This window comes from Lepisosteus platostomus, chromosome 1 (genome assembly GCF_059453375.1).
Source record: "Lepisosteus platostomus isolate fLepPlt1 chromosome 1, fLepPlt1.hap1, whole genome shotgun sequence".
NCBI lineage: Eukaryota > Metazoa > Chordata > Actinopteri > Semionotiformes > Lepisosteidae > Lepisosteus > Lepisosteus platostomus.
In genome coordinates, this window is record NC_142611.1 from 60,440,940 (window position 1) to 60,454,643 (window position 13,704).

The 13,704-nt window shown below is 36.9% G+C and overlaps 2 protein-coding genes across 3 annotated transcripts in view; one reads left to right on the forward strand and one right to left on the reverse strand.

Annotated features, from left to right (window-relative positions):
* Positions 1–65: 65 nt before the first annotated feature.
* On the reverse strand, positions 66–10,139 carry ppid (peptidylprolyl isomerase D). Its single transcript, XM_088633287.1, has 10 exons — positions 9,941–10,139; positions 8,218–8,358; positions 7,562–7,668; positions 7,166–7,354; positions 5,939–6,061; positions 4,605–4,711; positions 3,891–4,035; positions 2,696–2,782; positions 2,553–2,595; positions 66–1,538 (listed from the first exon to the last, which is right to left on the reverse strand). The coding sequence occupies exons 1-10, from the start codon at positions 10,023–10,025 to the stop codon at positions 1,450–1,452; spliced, it is 1,116 nt and encodes a 371-aa protein (XP_088489413.1). The 5' UTR covers positions 10,026–10,139; the 3' UTR covers positions 66–1,449.
* A 543-nt stretch (positions 10,140–10,682) lies between these two features.
* fnip2 (folliculin interacting protein 2) overlaps positions 10,683–13,704 on the forward strand; it is a 40,369-nt gene continuing 37,347 nt past the window's right edge. Inside the window, exon 1 of one of the 2 annotated variants that reach the window (XM_088633281.1) lies at positions 10,683–10,917. In XM_088633281.1, coding sequence (XP_088489407.1) covers positions 10,832–10,917 — 86 coding nt within the window. In that variant the 5' untranslated portion in view covers positions 10,683–10,831. The remainder of the gene's footprint in view (positions 10,918–13,704) is intronic. The other variant, XM_088633284.1, reaches the window with a different exon arrangement.

The window sequence follows — 13,704 nt, forward strand, 5'->3', positions numbered from 1 at the left end:
AATACAATAATACTTGTAATTTGGGTTTCTGATTTTCATAGTACACTGATAACATCACACTCATGTGAAACAGATGTTTTTTTATTCAGCCAACACTCTAACAACATAAGTCGTTATGTTTAAAATGCCTTCACAAACGTTTTCCCAGTGCAATTTTAACAGCAACTGTTCAACTCTTGCCAACTTGTATTTTACACCTGTCCCTAACAGTTCCTTACAAGCTTATGTGTTTTAAAAAAACATTTTAGATCTGAGGACCAGCACATGCACTGAAGCTATCAAAATAATGAAGAAAATGTTAGTTACACTGAACCACTGGAACAGTGCCCTACTATCACAATTCACTGTGGAAAAGGGAAATTTTAGTGCAGAATTCAGTTCAGTTGCTATAAAAATGCACTATGGAAAAAAAAAACATGCTTTAGTACTTGTGTTGCTGAACACTTTCAGTCTATAAAAACAACAAAAAACTGGACACAATTTTAAAAGGCATTATAGTTTTGGGGCATTGGGTATATTAGCAAGATGTTTTTCCTTCCCCCTCATTGCTGTTCCACTCTTACACTAATTTTCTGTGGATCCCATCTCAGGTTTTTCAGTCACCAACACATTCATAGATCGTCAATCTAGGATGGGTATAAAAAATATAGAGGTATAACCAGAAAACAAAGTGTTTAAAAGTATTATACACTTTATCATTCATAAAAGAAAACATGCACAAACTAAAAGAGACAAGGTTTCATTATGGTAAAAAATGCAAAAAACAGACTTTAATCCCCCCAAAACATTTTTAAATAAGCACCAAAAAACAAATCCTAAATTAAGACAGAATATTCATTCAAATAATTCATTATAACCCTATTATTCCTGGTAAAGGTGTGGCAATCCCGAGCCTTGCTGCCACTCCAGCACAGGGACAATTTAAAGACATGAATAAACCTAGCAAGCATGGCTTTGGAAAAAGGACCAGAGTAACCAGAAAAAATGGGGAGAATGCAGGAATCGAATCCATCCAAAAGCTGTGAGGCAGCAGCACTAACTGCCATGCCATCCTTAATCTGTATAATTAAAAACGTCCTGCCTTTTAAACATCCAAAATCCTAAATAAATTACTTTGACTTAAGGAGGCAGCCAAAATGGTATTCTTTAATCTCTTGATTCTTGACTACTGTCTTTTTGTACTGGTATTTTTTCAAATCCTTCCTATGAGTGATTTTTAATCATATCTATGTGGATTTTTGAATACATAGTTTAAAGATGAACAATTATCATAATTGTACTTGTTCAGTTACATTTTTCTTTTTAGCTCTGCAAAGAAAAACAAAACTTGCTGTTTTGCCTGTTTCTTCCATTGATGAGATATGCACCATTTAAACACTGTGAACATCAAACATTGGTGAAAAATTAGGACACAAGCTTCACACAGCTTCTTATCTTCAACAGGAGTCTTCAAGCAAACATTTTTGCATAAACTTTCTTTTCCTTCTCTTTTTCTTCCTTTACTTTTTGTTTCACTCTTAGCATCTCATTGCCAATTGCTGTTAAAAAAAAAACAAAAATGGTTAAGGAGTTTGGAAAGTATCCCAGATGTTAATACAATGTAATAGGAATATCAATACATAATATAATTTAAAAACAAAGTGATCACACTTGTATGCCTAAATCTTTAATATTATAATTATATTAATAATATTGAATCAAATCAACTTGGATGCAACAGAATGTTAAAGCATTCACAGAAATATGAGGATTAGTTAGTTAGTTTTAGGGTTTATTGACTGAAATGTTATCTTAAGTAGTCACCGAGATTCTGCTTTGACTGATTTAATGTGAATCAGTTTTTAAGTTGGCCATTGAATTTGGTAAAACAAATTGGCCAACAATTTGGTAAAAATGCAAAGTTGAATACACTAAATAACCATCCATCTTTTTTCAATCCAATAAGGGTTGCAGGGGAGTTAGAACCTCCCCCAGCAAGCAATGAGCACAGGACAGCAGTCCATTGCAAGACACACACAGACACACACACCCTGGACAGGACAGCTGTTCATCACATCACATGACACACACACACACACACTGGACAGGACAGCAGTCCATCTCAGGACACACACACCCTGAACAGGACACCAGTCCATCACAGGACACACACCCTGAACAGGACACCAGTCCATCACAGGACACACACCCTGGACAGGACACCAGTCCATCGCAGGACACACACACACACAAGCATATTGAGTATATATAGGCAGTATTACTGCAAGGTGCAAACAATTAAAATATTTGAAGAATTGCAAATATTTTAAGATCTAAGGTAAGGTTTTGCTTGTATTGGAATACAACTCATTTACTTGCAGTCTCAGTTCAGTCCACTGTTGCCCTGATGCCAGAAAATGTCTTATATTTTTTTAGGTTTCCAACAAGCAAGTCTTTAGCAAACTAAGTGATCTTGAAACAATAGCGAATTGAGTAAATGGAAGCCTGATAAGAAAAATAATGAGTAATTAAACAGTTCACATTTAAAAAAATAAAAATGGGACTACACTCACCTTTATCTTCTGGTGAGATCTCTTGAGCAGTTTTAAGATCAGCCTAAAATTATTGCAAAAGAGCAGGTTATATTTTGGGAAAAAAAACCTACATATGAAACAATACATTTAACAAAAACTATATTTTATAGAAAAAACTTTACCAGTGCTAGAGAATATTCCTTCAATCCTTGCCATGCTTGAGCTCTTCTATACAGTGCTTTAGTGTTTGTCTGGTTTAATTCAAGTGCCTATAGTGCAAGAGATTATACAAAAAATCATTATGCAGATACAACCCTGTAGCACATTCATTATTATTCAGCAGTCTGCAGATAATTGTCTCCTGCAAAAGCTGCTCAACAGTGACAGCAACATTCCACTCAAAAACAAAGATTTCTGAAAGAAAGTATCTTTCATTAGTAGAACTGATCTAATGAAACTGAAGCTTATTTGAGTTAGTTATAGTTTAATCAAGAGCTTATTTAAATCCTTAACATGCAATAAAGCAATTTGCTGTGGTGTCTTGATGGCAATTTAAAGTAATTTTATAAATCTATTGAAATGCTTTTCAAATAGATATCAAACCTTGTTTTAGTTACACACATTTTCTTTAAATACTTTTGTCTTCGATTAACATGAAACAGATCCCTTATTAAAATGTATTATTTATTAATAATGAAATATACATTGTGTGATGTTATGGGTACATAATTAATTGAATTATCTACATCTAAGTACAGCCATCAGACTGTATTTGATACTGATAACTGTTGTCAATTATAAGTCTTAACAATACGGAAATTCTTAAGCACATACTACAATCACTTTGGACATTCATCATCAATACACTCATATATGGTTAGGTTACGCTTACTCTGCAGTTTCAGTATTTTTTTAATTTGAGAATTCACCTTTATTTGTACCCTGTTTTCCATCATCCAATTCTGAATACCAACACACATTTCCCTGAATGCCTACCACCTGTAACTGGAGAATTAATCTTTTATAAGGAACTTTAAATTAACTTAAAAGACTTATGAAAATCTACACCAGATCATATGTTCCAAGTATATACATTCCTGTTGTTGTTCATTCAAATAACTTAAAAGACTTCTGAAAATCTACACCAGATTATATGTTCCAAGTATATACATTTTTGTTCATTCAAATAACTCATAATTAGTTGGTAAGGCAAGACCTACCTTCTCTAAATAAATACTGACTATTCTCTTGGATATTATTTCCATATAGACTGTCATGTAACTTTGCATCGTCATTAAGATACTTTCAGGGATTTGTCTTAATGGAAGGCAGATGCTTCATTTCATGTTCTAGTATTTCACCATCTTCTACATTTACCTCAGTGCAGCTGTCGATGGCTTCCTGCCAGAGTTGCATCTTAAGCTTACAGGCAGCGATGTTCAGAATGCAGCTCAAGGCTACAGGCTCAAGCTTCTTCTGTTCATTCTCATCATCGACTACATCTCCACACACCTCCAGATACCTTCAACAAACACACACAGTTCAGCATGACTGGCAGGAGTAGTACATTACTCCATATTCTGGAAATGCCTGTCTTATTAAATCTTATTAAAAGCCAATACCCTAGCTTCTATCAAGAACTCACCGGATGAGATACTTAGACCAATTAGCCATTAACCACCAAATGGGTGAGATGGGCTGAATGAACTTCTCTTGTTTGTAATCTTTCCCATGTAATCTTTCCCATTCTAGTACAAACCTTATTATCTTAAAAACAAGGTATGTATCCTCAATATACTGTGATATTTTCTGCCACTGGTTCAAAATATTTTCATTTGCTCTCTTGGTTCATTACATAAATTAAAAACATCATAACCCTGAAAATGACCACAGAAAAACGGTTGCCAATTTACTAATTATTTCCAGTTACTGACCATAATAAAGTAATACTTTTTGTAATGTACGGTAGGCCTAATCATAATAAAAATAAACTATTTTTTATTATCAGACAGAAGGTATAATGTAAACCTTAATCTTAAAATGCTGTAGGACACATAAACAAGAATGAAGTATCAGAAATAATTAACACACCTTAATGATTTAGAGTATTTCTTATTAGCCATCTGCCAGTTTTGAGATTTGAAGTAATTGTTTCCAATATTCTTCAAATCTTCAGCAACAGACAGGATTTTGTCAACCTATATAAATAAAACATATAAATATAAATTAAACACAGAAAATGATGCAATAGAAAACAAACATTAAAGTCAAATGTAAAGCAAGATTTTAAAAGACTAAAGTGCTTTGAGAAGCCACCTTTAATGGTGCTATAATAATAAACTTTATTCATAATACTAATCATAATACTACGGAACAAGTAATAGGTTTATTCCATGCTGAAAAGAGAAGAAAGAAAACAGCGTTTCGGCCGTGGAGCCTTCTTCAGATGCTCACACCTGAATAAAAGTGATGACATAGGAATAACAATTATCAAAACATTTAAAATAATCAGTATATCTGAGGCTCAATCTCTGTTCCTCTATAACAGACTATAACAGGATATATGTTAATAGCCTGCCAATTCCAGAGAGTTTCCTGCTCTTCTACCAGTTGGATTGATGGCTGTTGTGATTCTAGCAGGTGTAGTAATTCTGTGTTTAGATTCCTTATTTTAGGTAAGAATATTTTGTCTAATCTCTGAGAACTTCTTGCAGTGTAGCAGAAAGAGGATCTCTGTCTGTTTCTCTTTACTGATGGTGGGAACACAGCCTGGTCTAACTAGTTAGCCAAGTTTGCCTGTGTCACACAGTTTCTATATCCAGGCTGTGGTCCCTGAACCTTTTATATGTCAGGCTCCGCTTCTCCTTTTTGTCTCTCACTATGGTCACAATACTTGTCCAGTGCGTATCGTCTTTTAATGACCAGATAAACTTGTCATTTTACTTATTTTCACAGGCTTTCATTCAGAATTTCCAAAAGAATGTACTTTAAAATTTGTTACAGCACCACATAAAGCCTCTGACTGGTATCCACCCACACAAAAGCAGTAGACTTATTTGAGATGCACAACAAAGTGAGCGTGTGAAAACAGCCTATGAGTAAAACGGATCCACCTCATCAATGTACCACTGTTACAATGCTGCAGCTTGTGTTACATGCAATTGTTAGTCCATTCGGCTTTTACCTGAAAAGTAGACCGTTCAGGCGCACCCAGAGACTCTAAGATTTATTGGGCTGGGTAGGCCAAGTGACCTCTCATTTATAACTGTTCTTATGCTCAGCTCTCTTTAATAATACATTGGGACATTTTTAAGTTAGTTTTATCGTACTCTGTCACTCTCAGTATGTAATGCTGCTTTTTTCTCAATGTTCATAATACAAAACCATGAAAATGTAAAGGGTAAAAGTCAGCAGACTGTACTTACATCTTTGAAATCAATATCTGAGTCCTCTGGAAAATCAGGATAGGTATCCCCTTCTTCATCATTTGGAGCAATTCCCCAGTCATCTCCTTGCTTAAGCTCCCCACAGTCAGCTATAACACAAGGCTTTCCAAGGATTCAAAGAAATATATTAGGCCTAGGCCTTCTCGGGCAGGATTCATCAGCTGAAACATTGTACAAACTATACTGTATTTTCATTTGTGTAAGCCAATCAGCAGAGAAAAGTACTGCAGCAACTGAAACATACAAACACAGACAAAGCCCTCTGAGGAAGGTAGTTAAGGTGACAGTTTTGATAAATAAATGTATCAAAAAAAGTCAAACCAATGATCCAAGCACCCGCGGCCATTATGTTTTAGCTCTTAATTTTACAAAACAGAACAAAATGACCAGGCACAAATGGCAAAATGCCTGTTTAAAAATTACTGCAATAATTTGCTGCGGTTAGTAATAAGGTTCTTGCAACCCTCCCCCCCCAATTAATCACTGATCAGTCATTAAGGGCATGATGTGTAAAATGGTTTACTCTCACTTAACAAAGGGATTTGAAGTCAAAATTGTACTTTCAAATTTCATCACAATCTGCAAGTTAAATCAAGGTTACCAAATAAGGTACCGACAAAACAAAAAAGATTTGGGCACCTGACTGACAAGAAAACAAACAGATTTGTATCCCAAATAAATAATTATTTACTTAAATTAATAATTTAAAATATGGGATAAGATCAGATGAGCAATACAGTGCAAATACAAACCGGAGCTAATTAGTTATCATTAGAAATGCTATTAATGCCTCACTGTGAAAGCAAATACGTCAAGGTAAAACTTAGGACAGTTATAAATAGAAGAAATTCAAGAACACATTAAAAATGCTACCAGCATGCCGTGGCAAATACACATGACAGCGCTTACTTTGAAGATGCAGAAAAAATAATTGCAATCTGCTTCTACATATTTGATCCATTTGATGCATACAATCCCATAATAAAATTCAGAATATTTATTTGCACTGAAAACTTTCAACAATGATAAGGACACAAGGCATATAATGAAATGCTAACAGGAATAAAGTTGTTACTCTAGTTATAATTTCAGCTGTGACAACATAAAGTTAACCACAATGGCTAAACCTCTACACAATTAACAAGAAAAATTGTTTTATTAACTAATGTTCTCAAAAATAGAATATATTGAATTCATTTTCCATACCTTGACAGGTGCATCATCTTTAGTCTCCATTGCTTCAAGGATTTTGACCACACCCATGCCTTTCAATACTTGTCCAAAGACTACATGTTTCCCATCAAGGTGTTCAGTTGGTACTGTGGTGATGAAGAACTGAGAGCCATTTGTGTTTGGGCCAGCATTGGCCATACTCAGCAATCCTTCTTTGTCATGCTGTAACAGAAAAATCAGAAAAGACCTTTTATGATGAAATTCAATTAAATTCAGTTTAATTTGTATAGCGTTCTTTACAATGGACATTGTCACAGAGTAGCTTTACAGATTTCTAGGCCTGCACCCCAGAACAATCTACAAGTTAAATCATTGTAACCACATAAGGTACCGAATACAAATTTTTACCTTAATTTTGAAATGACTTACCTTATAGTGAAAGTTTTCATCTTCAAACTTTGCTCCGTAAATACTCTCCCCTCCAGTGCCATTTTGATTGGAGAAATCTCCACCTTGGACCATGAACTTCTTTATAACTTAAAAAAATGTACCAATGTATTATTAAAGAAATCACATTCAGTAATCCTTTGTCAATTGGGAAAGTTTTGTACATTATGATTAGAAAATATGGAAACATTAGCTGGCCAGAGCTCTGACTCTCAGTCTCTCAGCAACACAGCAGCCCTTAGTGTCTCCTGGGCGCTTGCAGACAGGCAGCGTCGCCAGTGAGGGACGCATCTCTCCTCCTATCAGCACTTAACCTGCGGAAGAGGGATATTTTTGTCTGCAACATGTTAAAAGAGAAGTTAGGTGGGAAGGGGAGTCTACCAACTCTTCCTCATTCTCCTTTGTGCACAGTGGAGGGGTTCATAGCTGTGAGCCGAGATGTAAAAACTGGCTAATCCAAACCAGTTGGGTACAGCAAACAAGTAACTGCCTTTTCTAAAATTGTGAACAAGGTACAGTTCAACAAACTGCATTTTTACACTTTATACCTGTGTCAAGGAATGAGAATGTCAGTACTTCCACCTGCAACTATATGTCTTGAATGGATGGTAAGGTTTAAATATTAAAAGAATACTCACTCCTGTGGAACGGACATCCTTTAAAATGGAGTGGCTTTCCAGTCGTTGCACCTATTCCCTTTTCTCCAGTGCACAGGGCTCGGAAATTTTCAGCAGTTTTAGGGACAACGTCGGCAAACAGTTCCAGCACAATGCGCCCAACTAAAATGCCAAGGATTATAGTTAATACCTGTAATGTATAATCAGTTAAGACATTTTAACCATGCAGGGACCATCTCAAGTTTAAATTTGAGACAAACCATTTACTAAGTACTTAGTACATATATTAAGGGTCAGTACACCTGGTCCTGGAGAGCCCAATGCACCACATTGTAAAGGCCAGCTAATTTTTAATGACTGTAACCACTTATAAGTTATTGATCACAAATGCAAATAGAAGTAAATTAAGGGAACTCTTGTCCTAGAGGGCTTAAAATGTCTGCTCCAAGTGATCCTGGAACAATGGGTGACCCCATTTGCGATACCCTGGAACAGGTCCTAAATGAGGACATGTTCAAACTTGAACAGTATTGAAACACATATGAAGTCAAACCAAGCCCCTCAAAAACAGTATCGAGTCTATTTAACCAAATGACCCATCAGAAAATGCAGCATTATCGTAGTCCAAAATACCATGGAGTCTTCCAGACCCCTTAAGGAGAACAGCAGCTAAGGTCAAAACAAGGAACAATCTGATCTCCAAATTTGCTGGTACAACACGGGGAGCTGCCACTACCATCCTCAGGACCTCAGCTCTTGCACTCTTTCTCAGCAGCAGAATACTGATCATCACATACTCACAGAGTAGACACCCAGCCACCATGCATATCATCACTGGAGCCCTATACTCAACCCCACTCTCCTGCCTCCCTGATCTAGTGAACATCACTCCTCCACATATCCAATGACTCATAATAACCCACAAAATGTTTTAAAAAGTCCAAAATGCTCTTCACCTGCCACTTCACGGACACATATTTAATCCACCAAGTATACATCTGCGTTCAAGAAAACCAGTCTGGAAAAACCCTCCGTAACAAGACTTCAATGCAGACGCCAGCTGGGATCAAGGAAGGGAATCACCACGCTTAACAGACAAGCACCTCATCACATGCCCTACCCAACAATCCTGTGGTTTTCACTTCTCAAGAAAAAAAGTGATCAGCTCTCACTTTATAGTCATGGTCCATGTCTTGAACAGGAACAAAGCCCTCTGTGTTCCTGTGAGATGGAGCAAACTATGCAGCAAATCCTAGAGGTCTCCCCAATCCACAGACAGAGAAGAAAAACACAACCTCAACAGCCAGACCAGAAGCCATTGCTTGTCTCAGGGACTTGTCTCAACAGACAGTTGGGTGCAACCAGTAAAATAAGCTTTGCGAGATGAATGAACCGAATCAATACATTACAGACAGGTACAACAAACGTGTCTGGTGTAATGCCTAGAGTACGTACACTCTTTTTTTATTTGCAATTAAATGTCTATAGGTATCCCTATATTTCTTGTCCACCTGGATGTATATATACATAAATTTAGCTAGCATCGTGCATAGTGCTCTTGAAAGCGACACGAAAACACACATTTTAAAGAAGAATACATGTTTAAATAATTACAGATCAAAGCTATAAAACAATATTAAACAAATCAAGTGCTCGTGTATATGTATAGTAATAATGTCCAGGAATATCTGAAACATGCGTTCGACGATCGGCATGCAGTCTGTTGGTCAATAAAAATCCTTACCTCTCTCTCCTCCTACATCCACATCAAAGAAAGCCCGAGGGTTATCTGGGTTCATAGGTTTACTCTGAAGCGTGGGATTTGACATTTTGCCTATGGTATAATAAAGCAACGTCTTCAGAACCGTCCTTCTCTTATCCTATGTAGCCGGGTCGTGTGCTACCAACAGACAGAAACACTACTTCCGCCGCAGAGCTGTAGACATCCGGGGCCTTGACGCCGCGAGAAATGTTCTCTGGACAATTCCGAGAGTGAAGGGCGGGAGGGGAAGAGCAGACGTGCTGTAGTAGATTACAGTGAAAATCTGCCGTGATCTTTTAAAACACACATCTTTTTTGTTTTAGAATTTGACAGTCATTGTGTTATACGACAAATCGTGACTTTTTTAGTAGATACAGTAGATATCTGAAGTATTTTACATTTCATGTTGTATTTGGACCAAATATACAGTACTGAGAAACTGGGAAAAAGGGGGCAATGTGGGATTTCAAGGAATGACAGACATTAAGCAAGTACTTCAATTAATTTGAAATTAAAAGGGCCTCAGTATGGAAAAAGTAATAAACTTCGTCAATACTAAGCACACGTGGTCTGATCATTTTAATTGCAATGGCTTTAGAGTGCTCCTGTTTAACACATCCCAGCGGCATTTGCTGAACTAAGAGTCCAATGGCTGACAGGTTTGCCGTATGTGTGTGTGATCTTGTTGTAGCCAATGGGGAGCGATCTGTGCCTAATTCCTGTGTGTGGCTGAGGCTGCACTCCTGCCTTTGAACGCTCACATTGTCATATGACTCCGATACCGATCCATGGAGTTACTCTATTTCAACTCTTTACCATGGCCACGCACCAAAACCAAAGCACACGAGCTCGGTACCTTTAAAACGGTATGCTATGGCTCCTACGCTGCTTCAGAAGCTTTTTAACAAAAGAGCCAACGCGGCTTCTTCATCGAAGGGTTATAAAGGACCCGAGCTTTGGTGAGTTTGAAGTCAATTGTTTTCAAAACGCCAAAAATACACGTTGTACTGATTGTGTGTAGACAATATTCTTCAAATTCCTTAACAATGAATGAAACACGCAGTGGTGCAAAATGACATGGAGCGGGCTTCGACGAGTTTGTGCGCTCTGCATTTAAAAGGGAATTTGTGTCTTGGTATATTGATTTAAACCTTGTGAGCGAAGGCTCACAGTCTATCTACAACTGACGTAATGTGTAATGGCTTGTATGGGATTTTGTTTTCGATTAGGACTACTTGTTGCCAATTCATATATGTAGGTTGTTGTTTTACGTGCGTGTTATTAGAAAATATTCTAGAAATGGATTGCTAAAATACATTTGCAATAAAGGCGATTAGTGCAAGCTTGTGATTATGTTGTCTGTAGCTAGGTGGTGTAGTACCACTGGTGTAATATTTCGTGAAAGTTCCACCCAGGACGTTTTTAAGTAGAAATGATTAAATTAGGGTTTTTATAATTTATCTATTTTAAGCAGGCACTCCACATTCTAGAAGAGTCTCAGGGCCTATGTACTTCGTTACTCTGGACTATTCTTTTGCGTCGGCTGGCGTTTCTTGTTTTACTTTTCTTAGAAAATAATCGCAGGAAGTTAGACGCTCTGGAGACTGAATTCTGTTATTATAATAAATTAAAGAGTGATCGTTTTACTTCATAAGGTGAAAACGAGCTTCCCCAAAATTAGTTTGATGACTGTTGAAGGGACATCTGAAAATATTCTGTGGTTTAATGTCATGGAGTTAGTTGTCCAACAATGCAACCTGTAGTAGCACAATATAGTATGTTCTTATTATTTCCTCAGTGATTAATGTTCTAAGCTTTTAATGACTTGCAGAAAGAAACGTTTCCTCTCCACTGAAGTGATTTAAAATTGTAACTGCTGATTGGGATGTACTAAAAAGGCCTATTTATACACAATCCCAGGATGTATTGTATGAAAGTGCTCTTAACATGGGGAAAAAATGGAGAACTACATTGATAATGGACCTGTGATGTAGACAATTCATGTATGTTGTAGCATGCAGCTATTTAAGTTAATATGTAGTGTAATCACAGAGCAAGTGGGACATGGGGATCTCCGGTATACTGCTCTTGGCCATTCTAGCTGGGAAGGAGCCAAGTGTGTAGATCAATTCCCATGTTCCAGCTATTGGAACAGTCACTGGGAAACAAACTTTAATGTTAAAAGACCTTTTAAAGAATTTTAAAGTTTTATAGATGGATTAAAAAAAACACTAACTCTGGACTTGGGGTGCTACCTGACTTTGTATGTTTTCCCCAAGTCCATTTGGGTTTTCACTAGGTGCTCTCCTTTTATCCCATTGTCTCAAGACATGCTGGTAGGTTAACCGGGTTCTAGGTAACTGGTCCTGTTGTGAAAGTGCACATCTTTATGTGCCCTGTGATAGACTGGTGTCCCATCCAGGGTGTGTTTCGCCTTATGCCTGTTGCTTTCTGGGAAAGACTCCATCCAATTCACAGTTGCAGGGGAGCTGGAGTGGTTAGAAAATGGATAGGTGGACAAAGGATACATTTGGAATGTCACATGTTTCAGTTTGTAACAGATGATAAAAGACACTACAGAAAAGAGTAAATACTCCACTAATTTTTTTCACTGTGATTTGAATATCATAGGTAGGACACTGCAGGACCGCTGCTCTTCTAAACCGATATCAGCATTGATATCTAGATAGAATTATAGTTGGTAAACAATTCAAGCAAGATGATGCCAAAAAGAAGGATAAGCAAACACTGTAGGACTTATGAAAGACGTTCAACATTGCAAAATTCAAGACTTGGCAACCACCTGGCAGATGACATTTTATATAAACAAGTACGGAGTGTTACATGCAGGCAGAAGAAACACAGCTATGCGTATATGGTGGGGGAGGCTGTGAAGTTGGAGAAGCAACATATGAGAGACACTTCTAGGCTCTCTTTCAATCAACAGCTGAAAATCTCTTTCCAGTTTGTTAAACTTGTCTAATTAAGCTAATCATTAACCCTTTAGGCCATTAAGAGCAGAGGTGAAAAACCTGCAGATGCAGACCTGGAGTTGTGTGCCACTATTCTAGACAATGTGGTGGGGAAAAAAAGACATGCAGAATATTAGGCTATATAGATAAACATGTCAAATTTAAAATCAAGGGATGTTATTAAAATGACACAATGCACTAATAGAAACAAAATGTACAATTTTGGTCACCATGTTATAATAAAGATTTTACTGCTCTGAAATCAGTCCAATGAAAAGGAACCAGAAACATTCCTGCTCTTAAAGGAATTCCCTAAAATGACAGACTTGGAGAACTGAATCTTTTTAGTTTAGAGAACAGAGATGTCTGAGGAGATCGAATTCATGTATCCAAAATTCTAAAATGTACAAAGTACACATAATTGGCCTCCTTAGTGATGGTGAAACACAAACAGGATGGGACACTAAATGCATTTAAAACAGAACAAAAGACACATTTTTACACAAAGGTCTGTAGGAGACTGGAACAGACTCCCCTGCCCTGTTGTTGTATTTGAGTCCCTGGCTTCTTTCAAGAAGCAGCCAAGTAAAATCATTGGATTGCTTAGCTACTAGCAATCGAATAAAGATCTGAAGTGGTTCCTCTCATTTACATTTTCTTATGATCCTGTTTTGTTTATATCTTTAGAATAAAGAAAATGTTTTCTTTTTTTTTACATTAGTTACTCTACCCACTATACAGATTTATGCACTCTGGCACTTGTATGAAAACTTC